The sequence below is a fragment of the Nuphar pumila genome, chromosome 3 (genome assembly GCF_984573655.1).
Source record: "Nuphar pumila chromosome 3, dmNupPumi1.hap1.1, whole genome shotgun sequence".
NCBI lineage: Eukaryota > Viridiplantae > Streptophyta > Magnoliopsida > Nymphaeales > Nymphaeaceae > Nuphar > Nuphar pumila.
This window is the reverse complement of record NC_143251.1, coordinates 140,501,121-140,528,519: the sequence shown is the minus strand read 5'-3', so window position 1 is coordinate 140,528,519 and position 27,399 is coordinate 140,501,121. Positions and strand designations below refer to the sequence as shown.

The window sequence follows — 27,399 nt, the reverse complement described above, 5'->3', positions numbered from 1 at the left end:
GGCAAGGAACGCTCTCATTCGGTTTCGAACTTGTAACGTTCCTTGCCTCAAGTATTCTTAACAGTTAACACCTACCAACAGGGCTCCACACATGCTTGGTAGGAGCTGTTAGTGCACGTTACCATGTCTTGGGACGTTGCAAGTTCAAAACCCAATGGTATGTTGTGTAACTGGTGGGGTCTGCCTAACCCCAGCTTGCCTTTAATTAACACTTTTATATTTTTTAATGATTTTCTTTTTTACATTTTATAAAATTTGTTTTTTATATTATTCTCTTCGCCATAAAGGTGAGCGCTCCTAAACGTCAAGCCCAAGAGACAGCATGTTGGCACCTACCACTACAAGTACCTATTTAAGATGACGGAGGAGGAACCCACAAGGAAACTCGCGCAAAGGGAAGAATTATTGACTGCAGAAGCAAACCGAGAGAGAGGAGAACCTCGCCGGAAAAGAATCCCTCGCCAGTCTTTTACCGGCGACGTGACTCCGGAATCAGGCCGTCAAGATGAGGTTTCCGGCGAGGGCGATCAATATCTCCGCCAAGACGCAGAGGATCGGCGTCGACAATCGGATTTCCCTTCGGTATTACTACCGAATCGCTGATAGCCTTCTCAGACAGGTCCTCTCTCTCTCTCTCTCTCTCTCTCTCCCTCTCTTCCAATTTCAAGTGGAATTTAGGGTTAGGTTTTCCTTTTCTTGTTTGCTTAGGGTTTTGGTTCGATTTGTGTAAATTGGGCCGAAGCTCTAGGGTGAATTCGTCGAAGTTGAATGGCGATCTCGAAGCGAAGGTTGAATGAGGGGGTTTATTTGAAGTCTCTCTCGATCTTATCTTCTCACTTGATTGTGATACTATAGGTTCATTTGTAGTTTGGGTTATTTCCATTGTTGTATCTGGGCTTTGTCTGAATGTCTCTGGTTGGTGTTTGGTAAATACAAAGCGGTGGTGCCTCTGATCGCTTTGTTTTTATCGTGGTTGTACATGAAGTAATGCCTAATTTCTTGTCAGGGTAGGCCTTGGGGTCTAGGTGCCGTCCATTGAAGAAAGGTTATCATCATTGTAATTGTTGTTGTTGTCTGAAACTTAGGCATTCGGCAATGAAACAGTGATAATTTGTGCCAGTTAGGCATGAACTAGCTAACTAGTTGCAACCATGTTTCACATAGTTTTAAAGGTGTGGAAAATGCAACCGTGTGTATGTTGTGCATTTGTTTATATTATTAGGTTTACTAACATCCTTCGGCATTAGTTGCAATTCTATCATTATACCACTTTTGCAATTTTGCATGCTTTATGCTTTTAATTATTAATGCATTATTCCAGGCGAAGAAGGTAGAGATTTATGAATGTAGGGAAAGTCGAAACACTTCTAAACATTGTTAAGAGATTTTCAACAAATAATCTTAAACTTGTTTATGTCTGCATCAGAAATCACTTATTAACTGTGGTAAAACTGCCTAGAAGCTACGTCAAGGTCTTCCCTGATGTCATGCTTGATAGCCTGTAAGCGTTGTTATGAAACGCTGCCTTGCTTGTGATAGAAGTGAAGAACTAGCATTTCACTGGATCATGATCATTTGTCGATACTGAAGCTCACTTAACTTACCATGAGGGCGCTGTTTCATTTTCTGGAGCATTTATGGGAAAAAATTCATTGAATTCGTATAGTAGAGGCCTCTGAATTATGTCCTCCCGGAGAAATGGTTGAGAACTTGTTGACTACCTTGAGTACATACAAAACTGATACTTCTGCTGATCCTTCATATTATGTCCATTAGCTCAGCATGGCACCCATTTAATTTTATAATTCTCTTTCAACTCAAGGATTTAAACCACTAGCTACCTGCGTGGTACAGAGACAATAAATTCATAAGGGATTCTGAATGTCAAATCTGTACAAATATAACTTCACTGTTTAAAAAATGCTAAAGTTTGTTTACCACAAGATTATAACGCTGTAGACTCTGTACCATGATTGATCTAGTCCGCCTGTTGGGAAATATGAATTTCCGGTGTTATGCTTTATAAATAGCAATGTATAAACAGATGCATGCACACAATCTCTCTCTCTCTCTCTATCTATATATATATATATCATAGTCACTTGTATAGTTAAAGGTAATTTCTCGGTGAGGGTATTTCTCCAATAGATTTTCAAAAGTTGATAAATCTCGGGAATATCTTGGAAATATATAAAAAAATTAAATAAACATTCTAAAAAATAAGTAAAAATACAGAAAATAAAAAAATAAAAGAAAACTAAAATAAAGACCTTAAAATAGACAAGATAAATTGATAAATGAGCAACTAACAACTAACAAACAATAAATTAGTAACTACATAACTAACAAGTAACAACATAACAAATAATTATAGCATCCATCTAACAATAGGAAAAAGCCCCTCGAGCCAGTCGAGGTCCTCACGTCTCTTAAAAAAGCTTTTAAAACCCTTAAAACACGTTTCTACTTTCAGTTCCTTTTTTACCCTTTAAAACTTTTTAAAACCCCACGTTTTAAAGTTTTGAATAATCCCCAAAATGCCCTTTTTTCAGAAACAGCCCCTCACGACACTCGATTTGGGGATTTTCTCATATCTCACCCAAATCTCACCCAATACTCAGCTTTTTGCAAATCATTCCATTTTTATTAATAGAAATTCATACTAATTTTTTTTTGTTTTTAAAATCCTCCATTTTTCATATTTTTCGAAAACAAGATCTTTTGAAAAAAACCATGAAGTGTGTAAAACACATCAATTTGATTTGGTTTTTGAACCAAATCAAACCAAATTTTGAGCCAAGTTCATTTTTTTCTTCTTTAAATTATACTGATTTTTCCAAATTTTTATCTATAATAAATTTGGGGCTTTTTAAAAAAATCAGAATCTGAAAATCATGCAGTTTCTGTAGTGCTATATTGAATATATCGCGATATATTCCTGTTACTAAGGGTTGGCTTGAAATTGCCGATATTTTTGTGATATCAGCGATATCGGTGACTATGATATATATATATATATATATATATATATATATATATATACAGCTTCAGGTATTCTTTTTTTCTTTCTCTTGTCCAACAATAAAAGTGAGATGCACACATTCTATGAATTAAAGACAAATAGAATATAAATAACAAAAAAAGCAAATAACATAAAAAAAGAGTGTGTTTGGCCTCGGATCTGCGATCTGTGGATCTGAAATCCAATGATTTGAAGTCCAACCCCTCCCCATCGGATTTCGAATCCATGGCACTCTCTTCTATATCTCATAAAAGTGAGGATCTCAAATCCGAGGTATCCGCAGATTTGAGATTTAGCATTTGCAAAACCCAGGATTTTACTGCCACACCAGCACCACATCACCATGCGTGTGCCACATCAGATCCTCGGATCTGAGATCAAAGGCATTCAAACACACCCTAAGTTTTGTTTCTAATGTTGCCTACTTAAAAGGTTCCTTTATTCTTTGATTAGATTGAGTGCTTATTTTCTTGATAACTAACACTATCTCATTATCCCCAGGCTGATATATATCGAGAAGAAAAGAATATCATAGACCTTTACATAATACTTCTCAGATATTCAAGGTAAAGAGTGTTTAACTTCCTGTATGCCACATACTTATTCCACATATTTTCTTAGTTTAACTGCCTGTTGTTTTTTTCTTTTCCTCCTTGGTTACCAGAGCTGGTATGTCATTCTTCAGTTCATTGAAACAAATCATCAGCTAGTTTCTATGTGCAATAGCTAGTGACTTCCATCTCTTGTTGCAGTTTGGTTTCTGAAACAATACCATGTCACCGAGATTACAAGGTGCTGTTTCTAAGAGAAGAAGTTATTTTTAAAAAGGTGAGACTGACATTTACAAGATTCAGCTTCTATTTCCTTGTGATTTGCTACAAGGATGTGCTAGATTTACTAATAAATCTCTTTTGATCTTTCCTGTTAATCATTGCAGAAGCTGCTGGATGTGATAGGGGAGCTAGAAACGTTGAAGCTTCATGTGCAATGTGAAGTTGATGAAATAAATAAACAGCACGTGGCTGAACTTGAGGTGCAGGAGAAGATGGCATGTGTTTCAATGGATTCTTCTTATGAATGGCCTCCAACTAAGAAACAAGTCCCTAACTCATGCCAACAGGTATTCTTTTTTTATGCAAGATTAACTTGGTTATATGAAATGCTTCTCAAAAGAAGCTTGGTTATATGAAAATATTTTTGTCAGGCAGGTGCGTATGTTTCTTTGATTCATTTGCATGCAAAGATTCATGTATCTAGTTTGTAAATTGCATGTAGTCATTGACTATTTAAGAATAATCAATATAGATCCATGGAAACTTTTGTTGAATTTAATTTATATTTCCCAGACTTATAGTTTCTTCAACATTGCTTTGTGTAGATGGTCCTGAATACTTCAAAAAATGGTGCATCTCAGGCTTCCAGGAAGTTTAGCAATGGGTTTGTTGAAGATGATTTGAACAGACCACTTCATAGACGTTCTTATAAATTGTACGTTTATGTCTTGATTACTGTTAGATGTTTGTGGGAAGAAATGAAAATGTGGTTGTTTGTTGGAACTCGTCATGGTGTCGCTATTATACTTGATACTCTTTTAGGTCTTTTGCAACTTGGATGCAGCATTTACAATGAATCTGAAATTATTTAATCAGATAACTGGATAAATGCCAATGGAGCTTCATGGATATCTGCCTGAATAATTAGCTTTAATGCGATTTAACATGCAATCTATTTTTTTGAAACATCATCAAATACATGGAAAAAAGTGTCTAACCAACCTCATATTTGAGTAATTACTCTTATCATTTTATCTCTAGTTCCTAAGGGAAGCTTAACATAAACTGACATCCTATCGTTGGATTTGTATTATTGGAAGTTGTTACTTTATAGGTTGACTGTCCTGTTAAGATATTATACCCAGTATATATATATATATATATATATATATATATATATATATATATATATATATATATATATATATATATGTGTGTGTGTGTGTGTGTGTGTGTGTGTGTGACTATACATTATTTATCAGAGTTACCGGAAGTGCCTAGGTGCATATGGAAGCGCGAAACGTCGCGCTTCTGAAACATGCAGGGAAGCACGCTTCCCATAAATGGGAAGCACACTTCCCCCTTGCTTCCCCATTTTTTTATTTTTTTTATTTTTGTAATTTTATTTTTTTCGCTTCCCCCTCGCTTCCGGTTCGCTTCCTAGGTCGCTTTCGAGACGGTTCGTAATTTTCTTCTAAGTCATCCCACGCTTCCCGCTTCCTAAAATTTTGAAAGTGCCTCGTTTCTCGCTCCCGCTTCCCATATCGCTTCCCGCTCCCGCTTCCTCGATTGGTAACTCTGTTATATATACTTGTATGTAAACCGAAATACCCATTAGGGGTATTTCAGTCATTTCCTTTTGTAATAGGGGTCAGCACACTAGGGGCTGATTTGTAATTCCTTTAATTTTCTTTTTCTTTTTTATTATGTTTATAACATGTGACTGATTGGGACAACCCAACTAGCCGTTGGGCTGCCCCTTGTTAAAATTGTAACCTCATAGTTAATCTCATATGTAAGATTAACTCTAGCATATGTAATCTTATCCTTTAGTTTAGCTTCTTAGTTTAGTTAGAATTAGGCTAGTTAGAATAACTTATATTTTTTGTTTTAGCACATTGAAATAGGCTTATGCCTTTATTGACTGAAAAGTCAATAAAGCATTGTTTGTTTTAGGACACTCAAAAAAGCTTATGCCTTTATTGACTGAAAAGTCAATAAAGCATACAACATTAATTGCAGTTGTTGGACTCCCAACAGCTCTAATTAGAGCCGTTGGGAGCCCAACGACTCCCCCTCTCTAAGCTCCTTTTCAGCCCTATAAATATGGGCTTTTACTTCTTGTTTATATAATTTTTTGTGTGGGTTTATTCCATTTTAATGAGATATATTTTTCTCTCTTGTTGTGTGCACTCTTTTGAATATTTCGGTTCTTGTGAGTGTGTTGAATGAACCTTTGTGTTCATTGAGAAAGATCTTTTGTGAGTTTCTTTTTGAAGTTCCGTTTCGGGTTCTATTTCCTTACATGGTATCAAAGCAACGGTTGTGATCAAGCTATTTATCTCGGTGTATTGGGAAGTGTGCCAATCAAGTTTTGAAGGAGAAGAGGCGTTCTTCTTCAAGTATATATAAAAGAGTGATCAATAAGCTTGGAGGTGTGTTTGTATCTACCATTCATGGTAGAGTACATCTTTCTTCTCTACTCTCATTAAGTTTCTTTCTTCTTCTCCTTATTAAGCCTTGTAAAATGGATGACAATAATAATGTTACCATTAAACCCATTAAGCTTAATGATTTAAACTACGTCACATGGGCTTCAATTATGAAGCACCTTATATGGAGAAAGGGATTATGGGGATTAGTAGACGGAACCGATATGAAACCTACATTAATCCTTACAAAGGATGAATGAGAGAAAGAAATACCTCTCACGGAAGTAGAAAGGATCAAAGTCATTTCCATTTATGAAAAAAAAAATGGAAGGAATGACGAATGGGTCATGCCAAAATTATGTCTTGGTTTATTACAAGTGTTGACATAAAGAAATGCTCGAGTCTTGCACAATTCGAGCATGCTAATGATGCATAGGATTACCTTAAGAGAATGTATTCTCTTAAGGATATTGCACATCTGTGCACTTTACAAATTAAAGTTCGGAATATGGTTCAAGGAGACAAGAGCATTAGAGAATACTACAATGGCTTGTCTGAATTGTGGGAAGAGTTAGCTCTTCTTGAACCAAAGTGTCATTGTTCACAAGATATTGAACTCCGCCAAAACCAAATAAATGCATAACATTTTTTTTTCATTTTATTAGTGGATTACGATCGGAATTTGAATCCACTAAGTCTATTCTTCTCCATCGTGGAAAAGGGTCGTCAATAGAAGATACAATAGAGGAGTTGAGTATGAAAGAAAATGGACTAAAAAGTAGAATTTTCAAAAGCGATGACGACTCAGTTATAGCCGTCTCGAAACCTGGAAACTTTGTCAGGACTTACAAGCCTCCCAACTATGGAAGAGGAAATGATGATTTTGAGAAAAAAAAAGTTATTTGCTACTATTGCCGTGAACCTGGACATGTGAAAACTCACTGTCCAAGATTAAAGAGACCTTATGAGAAAAATGTTGCTTCTGTCGGACCACCACAAGAATCAAGCAAAACTTCCATTGGGAGTATGTCTCTTGCATAATTGGTGGAAGCACTCGGACCACTACTCAAAGGAGCATCTTCATCTACATGAGCTGCTGTCTCTTTTGTGAGCTCTTGTGATCCAGGTAAAACTCTATAGCTTTTTGACTCAGGTGCTTCTTTTCATATGACTTCGAATGTTGAAATACTATCCGAATGTCATAACTCAAATGGATCTAATGTTTTTACTGCCGCTGGAACATCACTAAAAATCGAAGCAATAGGGAATTTTGAAAAAATTTCTCAAAACTTAAAAGGATTTCATATTCCACAAATTAGATATATTCTCAAATTAAATCTCAATCTCTTGTCTGTTTCTCAACTATCTGACCATGGATATAACGTTTCCTTCTCTTCTCGTGGTTGTCGAGTGCAGGATCACCAGTCAGGGAAGTTGATTGGGGAAGGCCATAAAGAAGGAGGCTTATACTACATGGACTTTTTAGAAATTCCCAAGAATACGCTTTGTTGTAATGTTCAAAAAATGAAGTTGAATCTATGGCACATGAGACTTGGTCATCCTAGCATATCCAAGATTCATTTTTTTTCAAATATGAAAAACTTTTGTAATTCTGAAACATTTAAATATGAAAATGTATTTTGGGAAAAATGAAGAAATTGCCCTTTGAAGAAAGAAATTTTGTCTCCTCTCGGCCTTTTGAGTTATATCCGAAAGAGGCTTTTCATATTATGTCATTTTTGTAGATGATTTTACAAGATATACTTGGGTTTATTTTCTAAAACATAAATTTGAAGTATTTTTTCATTTTCAAATATTTTATAAACTGGTTAAGAATCAATGTAAGAATGATATCTCCATTTTTCACACTGATTCAGGGGGAGAGTTTTTGTCAAAAGAATTTAACGATTACTTAAATTTACATGGTATTTTACATCAAAGATCATGCCCATATACCCCACAACAAAATGGCCTAGCAGAAAGAAAATATAGGCATATTATAGAAATAACAAGAACCCTACTCGTCACTCATCTAGTTCCATTTTTTTTGGGTTGAAGCCACTTTAACCGCGGTATATCTCATTAATAGAATGCCATCCTTTGTTTTAAGCAATATTTCACCTGTTGAAAAACTCTTCAAACAAATCCCAAATTATTCAAGGTTAAGGGTATTTGGTTGTAAATGTTTTGTTTTCTTCAACAAAAATGACAAACTCTCACCTCGTGCTATCCAATGTGTGTTTCTTGGTTATGCAAGCAATCAAAAAGGTTATAAATGCCTTGATTTTAAAACTAAAAAGCTATATATGTCACGAAATGTATCCTTCTTAGAAAATGAAAGTTTCTTTGAAATAAAAAGCTCTACAAAGGTCGATGAATATTCCTTTTTACTGAACTTAGTTCTAGAGATTGATAAGGAAGATGTTGATCAAGAAGATCAAAATGTGATAAGTACTGAATCATCTCATCCAGAATGTATTCAATACTTCAAACGGTGTAACCTAGATCAACCTTGTGCTCTAGAAAAATATACTAAAACACAAGATCATATAAAAGCAAGAAGATCATCTAGGATGTCAAAAGTACCTGAAAAATTTGTATCCTATGAGTTTTTTTCGCCAAAGTACCAAGCATATATTGCCCTGTTACATTCCTACATAAAACCTTCTAATTATGATACTGCAAAAGAACATCCTGAATGGGTTAAAGCCATGTCAACAGAGTTAAGTGCCTTAGAAAAGGCGAATACAATGACTATTTAAGATATTCCATCAGGAAAGAAACCTATAGGATGTCGTTGGGTATACAAAGTCAAAATCAAGAGTGATGATACTCTTGAACGTTTTAAGGCCCGGCTAGTTGCTAAAGGCTATTCTGAGGAATATGGAATAGACTATGAGAAAACTTTTGCACCAGTCGCTAGAATGACTACTGTAAGAACTTTGATTGCTCTTGCCTCTATAAAAAAATGGCATATCTTTCAGATGGATGTCAAGAATGCGTTCCTTAATGGTAGTCTAGCTAAAGAAGTTTATATGGAACCTCCACTTGGTATTAAGATTCCTCAAGGAAAAACTCTTCGTTTACATAAGGCCTTATATGGACTCAAACAAGCCCCAAAGGCTTGGTGTGACAAATTTAGTCAAGTTATGCTTGTTTTTGGTTTTCAATTTTGTCTTACTGACACAACTTTGTTTATTAAGAAATCTAATGCAGATATTATTATTCTTCTACTTTATGTGGACGACATGATCATCACAGGAAGTGATAAACAGGTTGTTGACAACATCAAAAAATTTCTCAAAAACAATTTTGAAATGAGTGACTTGGGTTTCTTAAATTTTTTTTTTGAAATCGAAGTGACCGATTCTCCTAAAGGTTATTTACTAACTCAGTAGAAATTTGCTATTGATATTATTGATAGGTCCGGAATCACAGATGAAAAGCACGTTGATACTCTTGAAGTCGTAAATGCCAAGATGAAGATTGATGATGGAGAACCACTTGGGAACCCAACACCTTACAGACAACTTGTTGGGGTATTGTCTTACCTTTCCATCACACGATCGGACATCACACATGCTGTCCACACAGCAAGTCAATTACAGCATGCTCCCTCTAATGTTCATATGAGAGCAATATTATGAATTATCAAATATCTTAAAATCTTTATTTATAGAGGACTTTTTTTGTCTGTTTCTTCTTCGTTACAATTAACTACTTATGCAGATTGGGGGGTGATCCCAATGATCGACACTCAACTACTAGTCTTTGTGTGTTTTTAAGAGAATCTTTGATTTTTTGGCGGTGCAAGAAGCAACAAAAAGTCTCTCTTTCATCAACTGAAACTGAGTACAGAGCCATGACTACAACCTCTATGGAAGTAGTATGGTTAAAAAGACTGCTTTAAAATATGGGTGTTATGACTACGGGACCATCACAACTATACTGCGACAATAAAAACTCTATTTACATTGCCAACAACCGGACATTCCATGAACGAATGAAGCATATTGAGATGGTTTGCCACTATGTCCGAGAGAAATTTCTACCAAACCCCTTGTTGCTCCCCGGTTTTATTTTCTCTTAGACAAACTTTCGGTTGTCCAACCATAAGTTTGAGGGGGAGTGTTAAAATTGTAATCTCATAGTTAATCTCATATGTGAGATCAACTCTATCATATGTAATCTTATCCTTTAGTTTAGCTTCTTAGTTTAGTTATAACTAGGCTAGTTAGAATAACTTTTATTTTTTGTTTTAGGATATTGAAATAGGCTTATGCCTTTATTGACTAAAAAGTCAATAAAGCATTGTTTGTTTTAGGACACTCAAATAAGCTTATGCCTTTATTGACTGAAAAGTCAATAAAGCATACAACATTAATTGGAGTTGTTGGACTCCCAACAACCCTAATTAGAGCCGTTGGGAGCCCAATGACTCCCCCTCTCTAAGCTCCTTTTGGCGGAGTCCCCTTTGCCCTTTGTTGTGCTTATAAATAGGGATCTTCCCTATTGTATTTCTCAATGCTTTTCTAAGCATTTTTGTTAATGAAAGCTCTCTTTTACTTGTGACTCTCTTTGTGAGTTGTTGGAGTGTATCTCCGTTGTGAGAGTTCTTTTAGTCCATAAGTGACCACTTTTGTATTGGTATCTCATTGTAGCCTTTGTAGCACTCTTTTGAGATTTTGTTGGTTTCATTACATGCCCGGCATGAAAAAGTTAGAGAGTCTATGAACATCTTAGAGTCACACATCCTCTATAGTCTATACACTTGTTGGCACTTTTCAAGCCTAGGTGATATACAACAACAAAACAACAACTACGCCTTCATCCCAAAACAATTGGGGTCAGCGATATGAACCAAAAAAGAAATTCATTTTGGGTCTTCCACATGAATCCTTTTCCTCCAATCATTTCTATCCAATGCCATGTCCTCGGTGAGGTTCAAAGCATTCATATCCTTTCCTATCATCTCCATCCAAGTCTTCCTAGGCCTACCCCGACCTCTTTTAACTAATATATTTTCCCATTTCTCCAACCTTCTAACTGGAGCATCATTAGGCCTTCGCCGAAAATGTCCAAACCACCGTAAACGATTCTCTCGCATCTTATTTTCAATGGGTGCAACACCTACCTTCTTACGTATCTCCTCGTTCTGAATCTTATCTTTTATTGTATTTCCACACATCCATCTAAGCATCCGCATCTCAACTACACTCATTTTTTGAATATGATGTCTCTTGGCAGCCCAACATTCCGTACCATATAGTAAAGCGGGTCTAATAGTCGTCCTATAAAACTTTCCCTTCAATCGCAATGGCATTCTATGATCGCACAACACTCCAGTTGCACTTTTCCATTTCATCCACCCAACCTTTATCCTATGATTTACATCTCCATCAATTTCTCCATACTTTTGAATGATGGATCCCAAATATTTGAAATAATCATTCACCGGTATTTCTTGCTCACCAAGCTTCACTACACTCCCATCACTACTTCGTTGCTTACTAAACCGACATTCCATATATTCAGTCTTACTCTTACTCAACTTAAAACCTCTAGCTTCCAATGTCTGTCTCCATAATTCTAACTTAGCATTAACCCCAGCTCTAGACTCATCAATCAAAACAATATCATCAGCAAACAACATACACCACGGTACATTTTCTTGAATTGATCTCGTAAGCTCATCCATCACTATCGCAAATAGGAAAGGGCTTAAAGCAGATCCTTGATGTAACACAACCGTTATCGGAAAATTGGTTGTCACCCCTCCACAAGTGCGGACATTGGTTACTACTCCTTCATACATATCTTTAATTATACTAATGTACTTGAGAGAAACACCTTTCTTCATCATTGTCTACCAGAGAACGTCCCTAGGTACTCTATCGTACGCCTTCTCTAAATCAATAAAAACCATATGCAAATCTTTGTTCCTTTCTCTATATCTTTCAATAAGTTGTCTAAGAAGATGTATAGCTTCCATAGTTGATCTTCCAGGCATAAAACCAAATTGATCCTCCGATATCGTGACAACCTTCCTCAACTTAGACTCAATCACCCTCTCCCAAAGTTTCATAGTATGACTCATGAGTTTTATACCACGATAGTTTGTGCAATCTTGTATATCACCCTTATTCTTATATAAAGGCACCAAAGTACTCTTCCTCCACTTATTAAGCATCTTATTTGTTTGCCAAATCAAGTTAAAAAGATTTGTCAACCATTCTAAACCTTTCTCTCCCAAGCATTTCCAAGCCTCGATAGGTATACCATCTGGGCCAACTGCCCTTCTAGATTTCATTTTCTTCAAAGCCTCTGCAATTTCTTTCTTTTGAATCTTACGCATGAAGTCACGATTTATCTCATGAAAAGGAATGGAGAAGTCTCCAAGATCTTGAGCATGACTATCATTAAATAGTTTATCAAAATAATCTTTCCATCTCTCCTTAATCTCCTCATCTTTGACTAAAACCCTTTGCGTTTCATCTTTGATACATCTAACCATACCCAAATCCCTCGATTTCCTATCTCTCATCTTTGCAAGCCTATAAATATCCTTCTCGCCTTCTTTGGTATCCAACTTGTCATAAACCTCCTTATATACCTTAGCCCTCGCGTTTCGAGCTACTTTTTTAGCTTCCTTCTTTGCTATCATATACTTCTCCAAATTCTCATTATCACGACTCTTACTTAGATTTCTATAACACTCTCTTTTAACCTTAATAGCTAATTTGACATCCTCGTTCCACCATGATGTATCCTTACCTAGTGGTGCACCGCCTTTAGACTCACCCAATACCTCCTTAGCCACTTTTCTCATGCCACCCGCTATCTTGTTCCACATTGATTCTGCATCCTCCTCGAGACATCAATCAGCTTCCTTAACTACCTGCTCTACAAACATTCCTTGCTTAGCTCCTTTCAGTGCCCACCACTTAATTCTAGGATCTATCCTATGTCTATCCCTTTTGCGGCATTGTCTAATTCTAAGATCTAAAATTAAGACTCTATGTTGTGTAGCTACACTTTCTCCCGGTATAACCTTACAATCGCTGCAACAACCCCTATCTCTCTTTCTAAGTAGGAAAAAATCTATCTGACTCGTATTAACCCCACTTTTAAATGTTACTAGGTGAGACTCCCTCTTCCTAAACCAAGTGTTTGCTAAGATCATATCATAGGACAAACAAAAATCTAAAATCCTTTCTCCACTTTCATTTCTTTCTCCTATACCATAGCCTCCATGAAGTCTCTCAAATCCATCCCTACTAATGCCTACATGTCCATTAAGGTCACCGCCGATGAAAAGTTTTTCTCCATAAGATATCCCTTGTACTACTTCATCTAAATCTTCCCAAAATTGATGCTTAATGGAATCATCTAAACCTACTTGAGGTGCATAAACACTAATAATATTAATAATATCCGTACCTAATACTAATTTAATAAGTAAAATTCTATCACCCTTCCTACGGACCTCAACTACATTATCTATAAACTAACGACTCATAACAATCCCTACTCCATTCCTATTCCTATTTATTCCTGTATACCAAATCTTATATCCCAAAGGTTCTATCACTTTTGCTTTCTCACCTACCCATTTGGTCTCTTGTAGACATAAAATACCAATCTTTCTCCTACACATAACATCTACTAACTCTACCAACTTACCAGTTAAAGACCCTATGTTCCAAGTGGCTAACCTAATTTTATGGTCTTGGACTAACTTCTTTACCCCCACCTGTCCAACAAAGTGAGGGAACCCTTGATATGAGAAAATAAAAATTCATTGGGAAGCATTTCAATAGGACCGAATGGGGGATCATGCAGGCAGTGGAGAATCCTTGATAGTGGTTGTTGCTTATGGGCACGGCAACAAAAGAACAAGGCGATGAGGGGGAGTAAAAGAGTAGACCCTGAACCATGAAAGCAATTGGGTGGGAGGGTTAAGAGGCCTAGGTGAGATGATAGAAGCTGGAGGTGATCATCACCTTCCAAAAAATGAGAAGGTGATTGGTTAAAGTAGGGGTAGCAGAGCGTAAGGTCTGCACGACAATTTTACAAGGGTAGGACAGTTCCCTCCTATAGTGTTGTATGACTTTCTGCTGAGGTAGTGAGTGAGGGTAGTTGAGGCAATCCTTAGTCTCACCTACTACATGATCCTCAATCTATGTCACATGCATATGAATTTAGAAACGGGACGTTGTGCAAAAATGCTTGGTACCACATGGCAGTTCTCAAAAATTAAGTCACAGGAACATGGCTGTACAAAAAAACACACACACACAGGTATATAAAAGAACATCAAATAATTAATGTAAGTTGAAATTGAACTGTAATGTAATTTATGACAAATTTTTAAAAAATTAGACAGAAGAGAATTCAGAATAAGTAATCAAGATCATAAAAGGAAATAGATAAAGTTAATGACACAATGTTTGTGTCCAACATTGGTTTGACTGTGTCAATGTCTCAATGAAGTGTTTTGGTGTGTCTTGGTGTCGTGTAGACACAGGATACACATCCTAAGTGAAGTGTCTGTGTGACATAGTCCTCAATGATGCTATTTATCCAACATCATGAAAAACAAAAAGTATCTCACATCCATGTCGCTTGCCATCTTTAGTGGGTACTTAGTTCTTTGGAAAGCATGCGGGAATGTGATGGCATCACATTGCCCATCAATACTTCATTATGGAGGACTGAGCCACCGTTGTCCAACACTACTTGGTTCATTACCTACATCGAGCCCTGCATGTAACTTTTTATGGTCTACAAGAACAAGGCTATTCATATTTCTGCTTTAACTAGTATACGCTTCGCATATGTATTCCCTTTATTTCTTGTCTCTCTAGTAGTCTGGGAAAATTCAAAGGATTTTCCTGTATGGTGACCTTTCTTGTTTCTGTAACTATGCTCATATATGTTTTTCTATCAGGCATCTTGGACTATAATTGTGCGGTTGATGTGAAGTTTTAGAAAATCAAAAAAGGAAAGTCAAATGTTAGTGAGAGCCCTAGTCCAATCTCAAAATAAAGGATAGTTTTTAGTTTTATGCCTCTTATGATTGCTCACTGTAATATGTCTGAATGTGGGACTTGAAAAACATGTAATTCATATCTCATATATCTATTCATTATGTATCCATAATTTTCTCTCTTTTTCCATGAAAATCTTGTTCACAATATGGCCTGCCTTAGCTGAACTATAGCTACTTGAGAGTCGAGTTACACTTAATACGATAATAATGTACATAATCTTGTTGAAAAAGTAACACATGAAACACACACACACACATAAATACTTTCTGCATGTAGAAATGTGGATATGTTACATATATGCGTATACAAATATACAGATGTGAATAGGATTTCTCTGCAATGTCTGCAACCTTATAGTTCTGTTTGATTTTCAGCTTGCCTCCTCCAAAAGTGGAAACTTTGTCTAAGCATTCTCTTTTGGGACCAAATGGTCTTCATGGTCAATGGCAGCCACCTATGACTGGTATAAGGGTATAGTCCTTGTATTCTTGTATCTTGGAACTATTTGTTGCAATTTATCAGTGGTTTATGTAGCTCTACTTACAGGTTCAGTATCCTAGCAATATGGATTTGACTCCAATCGATGTCCCATGGTAAGTATCTTGGTCTGAATTTTCTAGTGCTTTGTACACTGGACATGGGTCATTATAGAAAGAATTTCATGCTTTTTAGGTTAGTTGATGGGCTTGTAAATTTCTATCACTTCCTAAGGCCCTACCTTCCTAGTAGCCTCTGTATTAAGTTGCCTTTGACATCCTATTGTTAACATTGTCTATTCCTCTTATTTATGTGCTAACAGCTTGAGCCATGTTGGGCAAGTGGCTCTTGTAAATGCGAAATGTGGTGATTCAGAAGTGGGTATGTCTACCATGGATTCAGTTCTATCTCTTGATGATGGTAGATGGTCACTCCCTGGGGAGAAGCTCCTGCAGACACCTACTAATGATGCAGATGTAAGCTCTACTGAGCCTACTGTTATTAGACAGCCTACACCTCCTCCTGTTCTTGCTCAGGTAGAGGTGTTTGATCCAATCCCCCATTCAGAAGTTGCTGATCCAAGACCTGGACCTGCAATATCTTCATGTGACGGATCTGATCATTCTAAAACTCTGTTGCAGCTGCACCTAGTAAGCCATTAGTTTATTTTTCCTGCTCTCATTTTAAACTGAAGGTTTTTTTATATGATGAAAAGAAAGGGCAAAGACTATCTTAGACTTCCATGTCTATGTGTGTGTCGTGCATGCATGTGTTCTTGTGTTATGGTGATGCAATCATGCCCGCATGCTCATGCATGCCCCTGTGCGCGGATGTGTATGCGTGCATGTAAAGTGTCACCTTAAGCATACTTTTTGTAAGTTGTTTAATTGCCTATAGTTTTGCATCAATTCCATTTCCATGATCAAATTATGCCGGTCTAGATTTATTGTATATGATCTCATGGTAATTACTTTTTAGCCAGTGAAGATCATGGAGGACTTCATGAGGTTGGCACAGAAAAATACACGGAAGAATTTAGAAACTTGTGGTATTCTTGCAGGTTCTTTAGTAAGTATAACTATGCATTGGTTAATTGTTATGTTTCCACTACACTCGCATGGGTTTTATTTAGATTTTTTAAAAATTTGCAGAAAAAGCGAATATTCTCTGTCACAACTTTAATAATACCAAAACAAGAGTCAACATCTGATACAGTAAGAACCCTACTATGAACAATTTTTTAGATTATTTTTTTAGCTTATTTTGCATTCGGGTAGATTTCATTCTTCTATTATTACCGTTGTTTTAACCACAAAGATGGTCTTGTGACTTAGTGTCAGACAACCAATGAGGAAGACATTTTTGATGTGCAAGATCAGCGTTCTCTTTTCCCTCTTGGATGGATTCATGTGAGTTCTTTAAGATTGCTCAATTTTTTCGATAATAAATGTCTTAATAATATAGATGATGTCTCTTCTGCATCAGTATTTGCTTTTGAATGCACTGTGCTTATACAGGTTGTGGTTTATATTTAAATGTTTTGTGTTATATAAGCAATGAGATTTTGTTCTCCATTTCTACAATGAAATGAAACCAGACTTGAATTTTCACAAAAAAAGTGCATTTTTAGTTATCCTACATGCAATTGGATCTCTTCATTTTTATTCTGTTATTGCTAGATGTGTCCACAAGTCAAGGTGACCAAAGGATCTTCTACACAATTTAAGCCATGATGCATATGTTTGTTCCTTTTTGTATGCCATTGGGTGTTTATTAAGTCATAAAGTTCCTCCTATCATTTGTTTCTATATTTTTTTATATCCTTAACATTATTTTTATGAAAATCCAAGTGGAAATAGTAAACTGGGAGCTGCTGTGAGTGGGTTGGAAAAATATCTGTAAGCTTGTCCTTTACAGAGTGAATAGCAGCTGCAAATTCTTCCGTCTCATAAAGTTCTTCATATCGTATGTTTCTATATTTTTTTTATATCCATAACATTAATTTTCTGAAAATCCAAGTGGAAATAGTAAACTGGGAGCTGCTGTGGGTGGGTTGGTAAAACATCTGTTCAGCTTGTCCTTTACGGAGTGAATAGTAGCTGCAAATTCTTCAGTCTTTTCAATGTTTTCAACATCCATTGGCATGTCCTGGATTCCTTTGATGAACTTCCAAGCATAGATTCTTTATGATCCAGACTCTGTTAGTTTCAAGTTTTTTGACCTTTTGGTTCTTTCCTTTAGTCTCAAGTCAAAGTCAAACAAGTCTGATAGTTTTGGTTGCTTTAAATAATTGAGTTGGCTATTCTAAGCTATTTTTTATGCTTTCTTGTAGCTTTTTCTGCAGCTCTCTTGTTTACTTTATTGTTTTTTCTTGTTGTGGGATTTTTTGACCATTATGCTGTTATGTTTTCAGATGGATGCTATGACAACATTAACACCTTTTGTGGATAATTTCTTATATTTTCTCTTTGAAATGAGTGAACATATACTTGCCTTAAATGTTTTAAGATTTAGGTCAGTGTAAATGATGAAATAATTTCTTTATGGACTGAAAATCTTTGGCCATTTCAAATTTCGTGAAAAGGTGCATTAGGGAAAAGCTTACTACATTCCAACAATTATTTGATTTTGTGTATTCATAGGGAAATAAAACAATCCATGATGTTTTTTTCACTATTTTCAACATACCTTTCTTTCTTGTGACCTATGTTACCGCTACACGACACTTAGGGTACCGTATCCGTGTCGACACAGGTACTGGTACATTGACACGGCATTTGCCATAACACCACTGTCATGACTGACACCTGTAACAAAGTATGCGGAATTGTTGAAACAAAGTGCAAAAGCACATACAAGTCCAATAGTGGACAAGGACACAAAGGCACAACAAGCACAAAAGAACACAAGTTCACTATGGGACAATACAAAGAGCCAACAAAAGGCAACAACTAAAAAATATATTCTTTATTGAATATATGCTTGGAAAAGCATAAGAATAATAGGGGGTGAAGACCCCTGTTTATATATGTGAAAAGTTAGAAATGCCCCTATAGGGAATTTAACTATTACAAAACAACAATAAGTATATATGAATATATGTATATATACATACATATACATACACACATACATATATTTTAACACTTTCCCTCAAACTTACGGTGAAATAACGGAACGTTTGTTAAGGAGAAAAATAAACCTAGGAGCAGGGAGAGCCATTGTGAAAAAATAAATTAGCTGATACTCTAATGTAACATACGACAACTCAATAGTTTCTCTCAGATATTCATCACAAACATAATGACAATCCATCTCAATGTGTTTGGTTCGCTCATGGAAGGTGTGGTTGCTTGCAATATAAATTGCACTCTTATTATCACAGCACATCTTCAAAGGTTTTTAGATTATTATCCCTATATCTCTGAGAAGACCTCTTAGCAAGCTCTATAGTTGTCTTAGCCATCGCACGATATTCAACTTCTGTTAAGGATAAAGATATTTTTTGTTATTTCTTATATCTCCACGAAATCAAAGTCACCAAAAATACATAAAAACCGGTAGTTGAGACTCTATCATTGGGATTTTCTCCCCAATCAACATCAGTATAGGCATGTAAATCTAATCACGAAGATGAGGATAAAAAAACTCTTTTGGTTATAATATACTTGATATATCTAACAATTCTTAATACAACACTTATGTGTATAGTGGTTGGAGCATGCTGAAACTGGATGACAGAGTGAACTGCATAAGCTATATCTGGCCAAGTGATATACAAGTGAGAGACCCAACAAGTTGGTGGTAAGGTGTAGGATCTTCGAGCAGAGTCTCATCTTGCAACCTTAATTCAACATTAATCACTTCAGGGGTTTCTATCTTCTTGTCATTTGAAATACAAAACTTAGTACAAATGTCAGCAAGTTTCATTTGAGATATCTTAAAAAGCAATGAAATAACAACTTTTTTTAAATATCTTAAAAAAAGAAATTTGGAGCAATGAAATATCTTAAAAAGCCTAAGTAAGACATAATTTTTTTTAATATTCTTATCACTTTCGGTGATTATCATATCATCTACATAAAGTAGAAGAATAACAACTTTAGAACCTATACTTTTGACAAAAAAAATGTCAGTATAGCAAGAATAAAAACCTAGACGAGTCATTACATTACTAAATTTATCATGCCAAGCTTTTGGAGCTTGTTTAAGACCATACAAAGTTTTTTTAAAATTTAAGAATTTTACTGTTTTCAATATAAACCCCGACGGAGGATCCATATAAACCTCCTCATTTAATTCACCATTTAGAAAAACATTTTTAACATCTAGTTGGTATATGGGTCATTTTTGAATAGATGCAATGACTATGATTGTCCTAACACTAGTCATTCTAGTTACATGGGCAAAAGTTTCTTTATAGTCAATTTCATATTCTTTAGAGTACCCTTTGGCCGCTAACATAGCTTTATATCTTTCTGAAGTCCCATCACTCTTGGTTTTAACTTTAAAAACCCATCTATATCGTATAGATTTCTTCCCTATGGGTAGGATCTAAGAAGACATACCTGATGGAGAAGATGAGGCTATCGTGACACCCGATGTAGATGGCAATTTGAATAATTGTTGAAGTGCCTCTGATAGTTTAGCAAGTGAAAAAAAGTCTCTTCCCTTACTTGGTTCATCCTTTTTTTGGTGTGGATTCTTCTACAACAGCTACCTTGTTCTTTGGAGAATCATTCAACTTGGGCAAGTAGGCATTATATGCCTCGGTTCATAGCAATGATGACAAATAACCTTTTTTGTAGTTACCATTATAACTATTTTTCTCTTTGTAAGATTTCACATGATTGTTGGGTTTAGAAACAACCAATACTTCATCTCCTTTAATCATGCCAAGACGAGTTTTTTCTTGGTATATTTCGGCAACGACGTCTTCTAAAGGAAGAGGTTTAGATCGATGTAAGAGAGATCTTGTTCAAATTTGGGTTTAAGCCCATGCAAAAATTGAAAAAAGTGCTTTTTTTTTCATTTGTTCCCTTTTTAACTCAACATCCTCACTAGCAACCCATTTGGGTTTAAGAAGGGATAACTCGTTCCATAGAGGACTAAGAATACTAAAGTAGTCAAGGACATTCATGTCCCCTTATTTGAAGGTAAGTATTTTTTCTTGAAGAAAAATTGTGTTGCAAGGTCTTTTCGGTTATACATACCCTTTATAAAAAACCAAACCTCATTAGCTTTGCAAAACTTAGCAATGTTGGTACATATTTTGAGCTCAACATTGCGTTAAAAATACAAAATGTGTAATATATATAATATAATAATAATATATATTTATATTTTTTTATTTTCTTTATTTTCTTTATTTTCTTTATTCTTTATTCTTTTTATCTAGTTCACTTTGAACTAGTTAGTCAAGATCTAATTAGATATTGACTAATAATAGTCATTGGACCTAGTCCAACGGCTATAAATAGAGCCCGTTGGACTAGGTCCAACGACTCTTAGGAAGAGCTCTTCCCACTCCTATTTTCTTGTATAAATAAGGGTGACCCCCTCCTTTGTAATTCATTGCTTAAGCATTTCTCATGAAAAATAAGTGTATTATTTTTATCTTATGTTCTTCTAATTATACCCTTTTGGGGGTTGTGCTTGTAGTGTCTCCAATAAACACCCATTGTGAGCTTTTGTGTTTTTATGGAAGATCACTATTTCATTACATGGTATCAGAGCTTTGAAGCTTTTAGATATTGGAGAATTTTTACCTCGTTTTCCATGCCTCCTTAGCAAAGGACTATTCATCCTCTTGTTCATGATTCAAGTGATTTTTTTAAGAAGGAAGGCGTTTGGAGGAAAGATTGGCTATGCAAATTTGTGATTGTGTTCTTTTCCTTCCTCTCTTATCTCTTTTTTCTTTTTCTCTTTTTTTTCTCCCATCTATATTTCTTTCTTTTCTCACCCTTGTAAAAGATAGATGACAATGATAAAGTGATGCAGAGCACAAACGTCCCAGATCCAGCGGCAAACAGGAGTCGACTCGGGTCCAGGGCCGGACCCGAGACCCGGATCCAGCTGCACACGTTAAATACCCATCTTAGGGTTGTGTGCAGCACAAACAATGAAGATTGGAATTAACGCAACTCTTTTCTTTTTGGAGTTCCCTGCAGTTTTTCTTTCTTTTCAGCAGCCTTGTCATTCCTTTTGGTTTTCTTTATTACTTTCCTGTCAGTCCATTATTGCTTTTGTCATTACTTCCCTATTGTTTATTATTTTCACTGTTTCTTTTCAGTTTCACGTCAGTCTTTGCAGCCTTTATTCACTTTGTCTATTTGGTATTCCAGCCGCAAGTTTCAGTTTTACTTATTACTTGTCATAATCATTATGCTCCCTTACCAATCTCATAAATATGTATTGCTCGGATTGATTGATCCGATTATGTTTTTTTCTGGTTCACGTTTCTTGTGAATACTCGTGGCTGATCGACTGGTTGTGGGTTGGAAGACCAACATCACGTCAACCCCTCGCTGCGTTGGATCGTGCCCCTACTTGTTGCACCCAAGTGCATCCCAGAACTCGATCTCCCACTAGAGTCGTGATTCTCACCCTCTCCTCCAGGGTGCCTCGCTGGAGTCCGATCTCCTCACTGCAGCACATCGGCACCCATTAACGTGGGTTGTGTGCTAATCGAGTAGAATCAACGTCAGCCCCATTAGTGTATTAGTGTTGGCCCGTTTGTTGCATCGAAAGCGTGCCTGATACCCATTACGTGAAGGCTGACCTTGGATTTTCTCCTCCGCTGCATCATAAAGTCACTATCATGCCCATGAAATTAAATGACACCAATTATGTGATGTGGGTTTCAATCATGAAGCACCACATTTGGGGAAAAGGGTTGTGAGGTATAGTGGATGGTTCCGATTCGGAACCAAAACTAGTTTTCACAAAAATTGAAAATGACAAATAAGTACCTCTCACGAAATGAGAGAAGAATAAGGCCTTGACGACCTATGAGAAAAAATGGAAAGAGTGGGGGATAGGGCACACCAAAATTATGTTATGGCTAATTAATAGCGTTGACATTAAGAAATGCTCTAGTCTAGCCAAATTTGAGCATGCCGATAAAGCTTGAGAATACCTTACAAATATGTATTCCCTTAAAAATATTGCACATGTGTGCAATTTCCAAGACAAAGTTCAGATGATGACTCAAAAAGACAAAGGTATTAGGGAACAATACAATGAGTTATCCGAATTTTGGAAAGAATTGACTCTTCTTAAGCCAAAATGACATTGTTCCAAAGATATCGAGCTTCGCCAAAAGCAACTCGATATGAAACACTTTTATCAGTTTATAAACGGTTTAAGGATGAAATTTGAATAAACCAAATGGACTCTTTTACATCGTGGAAAGGTTCCCTCTATCATTGATACTATAGAGGAATTAACTATGGAGGAAAATAGACTTTGGAAGAATACTCCAATGCATAAAGATGATTCTGTTCTAGCTATATGTAGACCGAAAAATTATGTGCGTACTTGTAGGCCGGCTCACTTTGGTAGACAAAATAGTGATTTTGATAAAAGAAAAGTCATTTGCTACCATTGTCACGAGCCGAGGCACTATAGGCCTCAATTTCCTAAAGAAAACAGAAGAAAATAAAGTTGCATCTGTTGGTTCAGAATCAAAAGATCAAGATGCACCTATATTTATGGCTCAACCTTTTCTCAAAGGGGCATACTCCTCAATTGAAGCCTCGACGGAGCATATGTTTCATTTTTCTTCGATCTCGGTAACTTTCCTTGGCTCCTTGACTCTAGTGCTTCTTTTCATATGAACCAAAATATCAATAGTTTATCCGAATGTCTTAACAATAACTCAAGTGTGTCAAAAGTTTTCACAATTGATGGTACATCTCTTGAAATAAAAGGAATAGAAAATTTTGAAAAATTTCATAAATCCAAAAAATTCTTTATTCCAGAAATTAGATATATTCTTAAACTAAATCTAAACCTTTTATTTGTTTCTCAAATATCTGATTATGGGTTTAATATCTTATTCTCTTTTCATGGTTGTTGGGTACAGGATCGCCAATTAGGGAAGCTGATTGAGGAAGGCCATAGAGAATGAGGACTCTATTTTATGGATTTTTTGGAATTGCCTAAGAATGCTTTCTGTTATAATGTTTAGAAACTAGAGTTGGATTTATGGCACAAAAGACTTGTCCATCCTCGTAAGTCTAAAATCCATTTTTTTAAGTTTAAGAAAATTTTGTAATTCTGAAAATTGTACTTGTAAAGATTGTATTCTTGGTAAAATGAAAAGATTACTATTTTATAATAGAACTTTTGTTTCTTCTAGACTACTTGAGTTAATACATTCGGATGTTTGGGGTCCTGCACCAGTCATATCAAAAGGCGGCTATGCATATTATGTAATTTTTGTTGATCACTTTTCTAAGCATACTTAGATTTACTTAAGAATAAATCTAAGGTTTTTTCACATTTTCAAACATTTCACAAAATGACTAAAAATAAATTTCAAAATGACATTTCTATTTTTCGCATTGAATCAGGGAGAAAATTTATGTCTAAAGAATTTAAAGACTCAATTTACATGGTATCACACATCAAAGATCTTGCCCACACACACTACAACAAAATGGCTTGTTCGAACGAAAACATCGATACATTATGGAAACCACTAGGACTTTATTGATAGTAAATCAAGTTCCAAAAGGTTTTTGGGGAGAAGCTGCCTTAACTGCTACCTATCTCATTAATCGAATGCCATCTTCTTCTTTGAAAAATACAACTCTGATTGAGAAACTTTTTAAGTTATCTCCTGACTACTCTAGATTAAAGGTTTTTGCAAAGGTGATAAACTCTCCCTCGCCCCATACCTTGTGCCTTTTTAGGTTATGTAGATAATAAAAAAGGCTATAGGTGTTTCGATTTTCAAAATAAAAAATTTGTATGTATCAAGAAATATATTCTTCTTGGAAAAGGAAAGTTTTTTTGAATTTGAAAAACCCAAGTAACCGAATATTCCTTTTTGATAGATTTGACTTCGAAATCCAATGAATATGATCATGAATACAATTTAGACGATGATTAAGGTACTATTGATTTTGAACATAATGTTGATAATGAAGAGCAAACCCATAGGGACATCAGTTTACAATATTCAAGACATAGAAAATCTAGAAAATCCAATCTTCTATGTGCATTAGAAAAATACTCTAAAGCACAAACCAAAAAGTTATACAAAATTTCTAGGCCTCTTGGAAAATTCGTGTCGTACAAATCTTTTTTCACTCACATATAAGGCATTTATTGCATTAATACAGTCATATATAGAACCATCATCCTATACTCAAGCCAAAAACCATACTGAATGGGTAGAAGTCATGAAGGAAGAATTGAAAGCATTAAAAAAGGCTAACACTTGAACTATTCAAGATATTCCTCTAGGCACAAAACCTATAGTTTCTTGGTGGGTTTACAAAGTTAAAACCAAGAGTGATGGAACTCTTGAAATGTATAAAGCTAGATTAATGACCAAGGGGTATGCTCAAGAATATGATATCGACTACTAAGAAACTTTTGCTTTAGTTGCCTTATATTAGAAAATGACTCATATTTCAAATAGATGTAAAAAATGCTTTTCTCAATGAAAATTTAATTGAAGAAGCTTACATGGAAGCTCCGCCTAGTATTAGTATCTCTAAGGGTAAAGCTCTTTGCTTAAAAAAAGGCTCTTTATGGTCTTAAACAGAAGCTTGGTATGACAGGTTTAGTCATGTTATGCTTGATATTGAATTTCGATCTTGTTTGACTGACATTGCTTTATTTATTAAGAATTCTGATGTAGGGATTCTTCTTCTTCTTCTCTATGTGGAAGACATGATCATCTTCGAAGGTGACAAACTGAGAGTTGAAAACATTAAAAGGCTTCTTAAAAGTCATTTTAAAATGACTGATTTAGGGTTATTGAGATATTTCTTAGGAATTGAAGTTGCTTATTCCCCTCGTGGGTATTTGTTATCTCAATCTAAATTTGCTTTTGATATTGTTTTCAGGTCTGAAATTACAAATGATAAGAAAGTGGAGACTCTAGAAGTTGTCAACATTAAAATGAGAATCGATAATGGAGAACCTCTTGATGATCCCACTCCTTACAGATAGCTCATTGGAGCACTCTCCTATCTTTCCATTACTAGACCTGATATAGTAGACGTTGTACATACAACTAGCCAGTTTTAGCACGCTTCTACTTCTGTTCATATGAGAGCATTTTTGCGTATTGTTAGATATATAAAGTCTTCTCTTTCACAATGCCTCTTCTTATTTACTTCATCTTCGTTAGATTTAATGATGTTGACTGGGAGGTGATCCCAATAACAGACACTTAACCACTGGTTTTTATGTTTTCTTAGGTGAATCCTTGATTTCGTGGCGATGCAAAAAGCAACAAAAGGTCTCTCTTTTGTCTACCGAAGCTAAATACTGAGCCATGACCACCACAACAATGAAAGTAGTTTGGCTCAGATGTCTCCTAACTGACATAGGAGTTGAAGTGACACAAGATTCACACATGTGCTGTGACAACAAGAGTACGATCTATATTGTCAGCAACCGAACATTTCATGAACGCACCAAACATATTGAAATGGACTGTCACTATGTCAGAGACGAATATCTACATGGAACCATTGATCTGCCATATCATCAGAATATCAATTAGCGGACTTCTTTACCAAACCTCTTACTGCTCTTAGATATCATTTCTTCTTAAACTTTCGCTCATTATACCGTAAGTTTGAGAGGGAGGGTTAAAAATACAAAATGTGTAATATATATAATATAATAATAATATAATATATATTTATATTTTTTATTTTCTTTCTTTTTTTATTCTTTTTCTTTTTATCTAGTTCACTTTGAACTAGTTAGTCAAGATCTAATTTGATCTTGACTAATAATATAGTCGTTGGACCTAGTCGAACGACTATAAATAGAGTCGTTCGATTAGGTCCAATGACTTAGGAAGAGCTCTTCCCACTCCTCTCTTTTCTTGTATAAATAGGGGTGACCCCTCCCTTGTAATTCAATGCTTCTTAAGCATTTCTTATGAGAAATAAAATTGTATTACTTTTATCTTGTGTTCTTCCATTTATACCCTTTTGTGGGTTGTGCTTGTAGTGTCTTCAATAGACACCCATTGTGAGCTTTTATATTTTTGTGGAAGATCACAATTTTATTACACATTGTTTATGAACCATGCAAGAATTTTTGCATGTTTACTTTCCCAATCTTCTACCTTGGATTGATGATCTTCAATGGCTTTAATTCGAGCATCTCCTACCAACACATTTTCTTGATTTGCTTCCAACTTAGTGAGTTTAAGTTGAGGCTCCAGAATAAAGCCCATCATGTATCGCCAAAGATTCTTGCTTTTGAGGTTATTTTTCATAGCTGATGCCCACGTCATGTAGTTGAAACCATTTAATTTGAAAGAGAGGTCTATCTTTTGTTCATTCTCCATTTTAACTTGATAGAAGAACGAGAAAACATGAAAGACCACGAAAGAGCTCATTCACTTTGAGTTTCGCAAGCACCACCAACCAACGAACACTTTG

General features: G+C 35.6%; 1 protein-coding gene across 2 annotated transcripts in view; it reads left to right on the top strand.

Annotated features, from left to right (window-relative positions):
• Window positions 1-377: 377 nt before the first annotated feature.
• The window catches only part of LOC149844110 (AMSH-like ubiquitin thioesterase 3), a 52,379-nt gene continuing 25,357 nt past the window's right edge, over window positions 378-27,399 (top strand). Inside the window, exons 1-11 of one of the 2 annotated variants that reach the window (XM_090000323.1) lie at window positions 378-619; window positions 3,524-3,588; window positions 3,775-3,850; window positions 3,960-4,142; window positions 4,401-4,510; window positions 15,655-15,751; window positions 15,827-15,873; window positions 16,080-16,407; window positions 16,736-16,825; window positions 16,909-16,971; window positions 17,092-17,166. In XM_090000323.1, the coding sequence (XP_089856449.1) occupies window positions 506-619; window positions 3,524-3,588; window positions 3,775-3,850; window positions 3,960-4,142; window positions 4,401-4,510; window positions 15,655-15,751; window positions 15,827-15,873; window positions 16,080-16,407; window positions 16,736-16,825; window positions 16,909-16,971; window positions 17,092-17,166 (1,248 nt within the window). In that variant the 5' untranslated portion in view covers window positions 378-505. The remainder of the gene's footprint in view (window positions 620-3,523; window positions 3,589-3,774; window positions 3,851-3,959; window positions 4,143-4,400; window positions 4,511-15,654; window positions 15,752-15,826; window positions 15,874-16,079; window positions 16,408-16,735; window positions 16,826-16,908; window positions 16,972-17,091; window positions 17,167-27,399) is intronic. The other variant, XM_090000325.1, reaches the window with a different exon arrangement.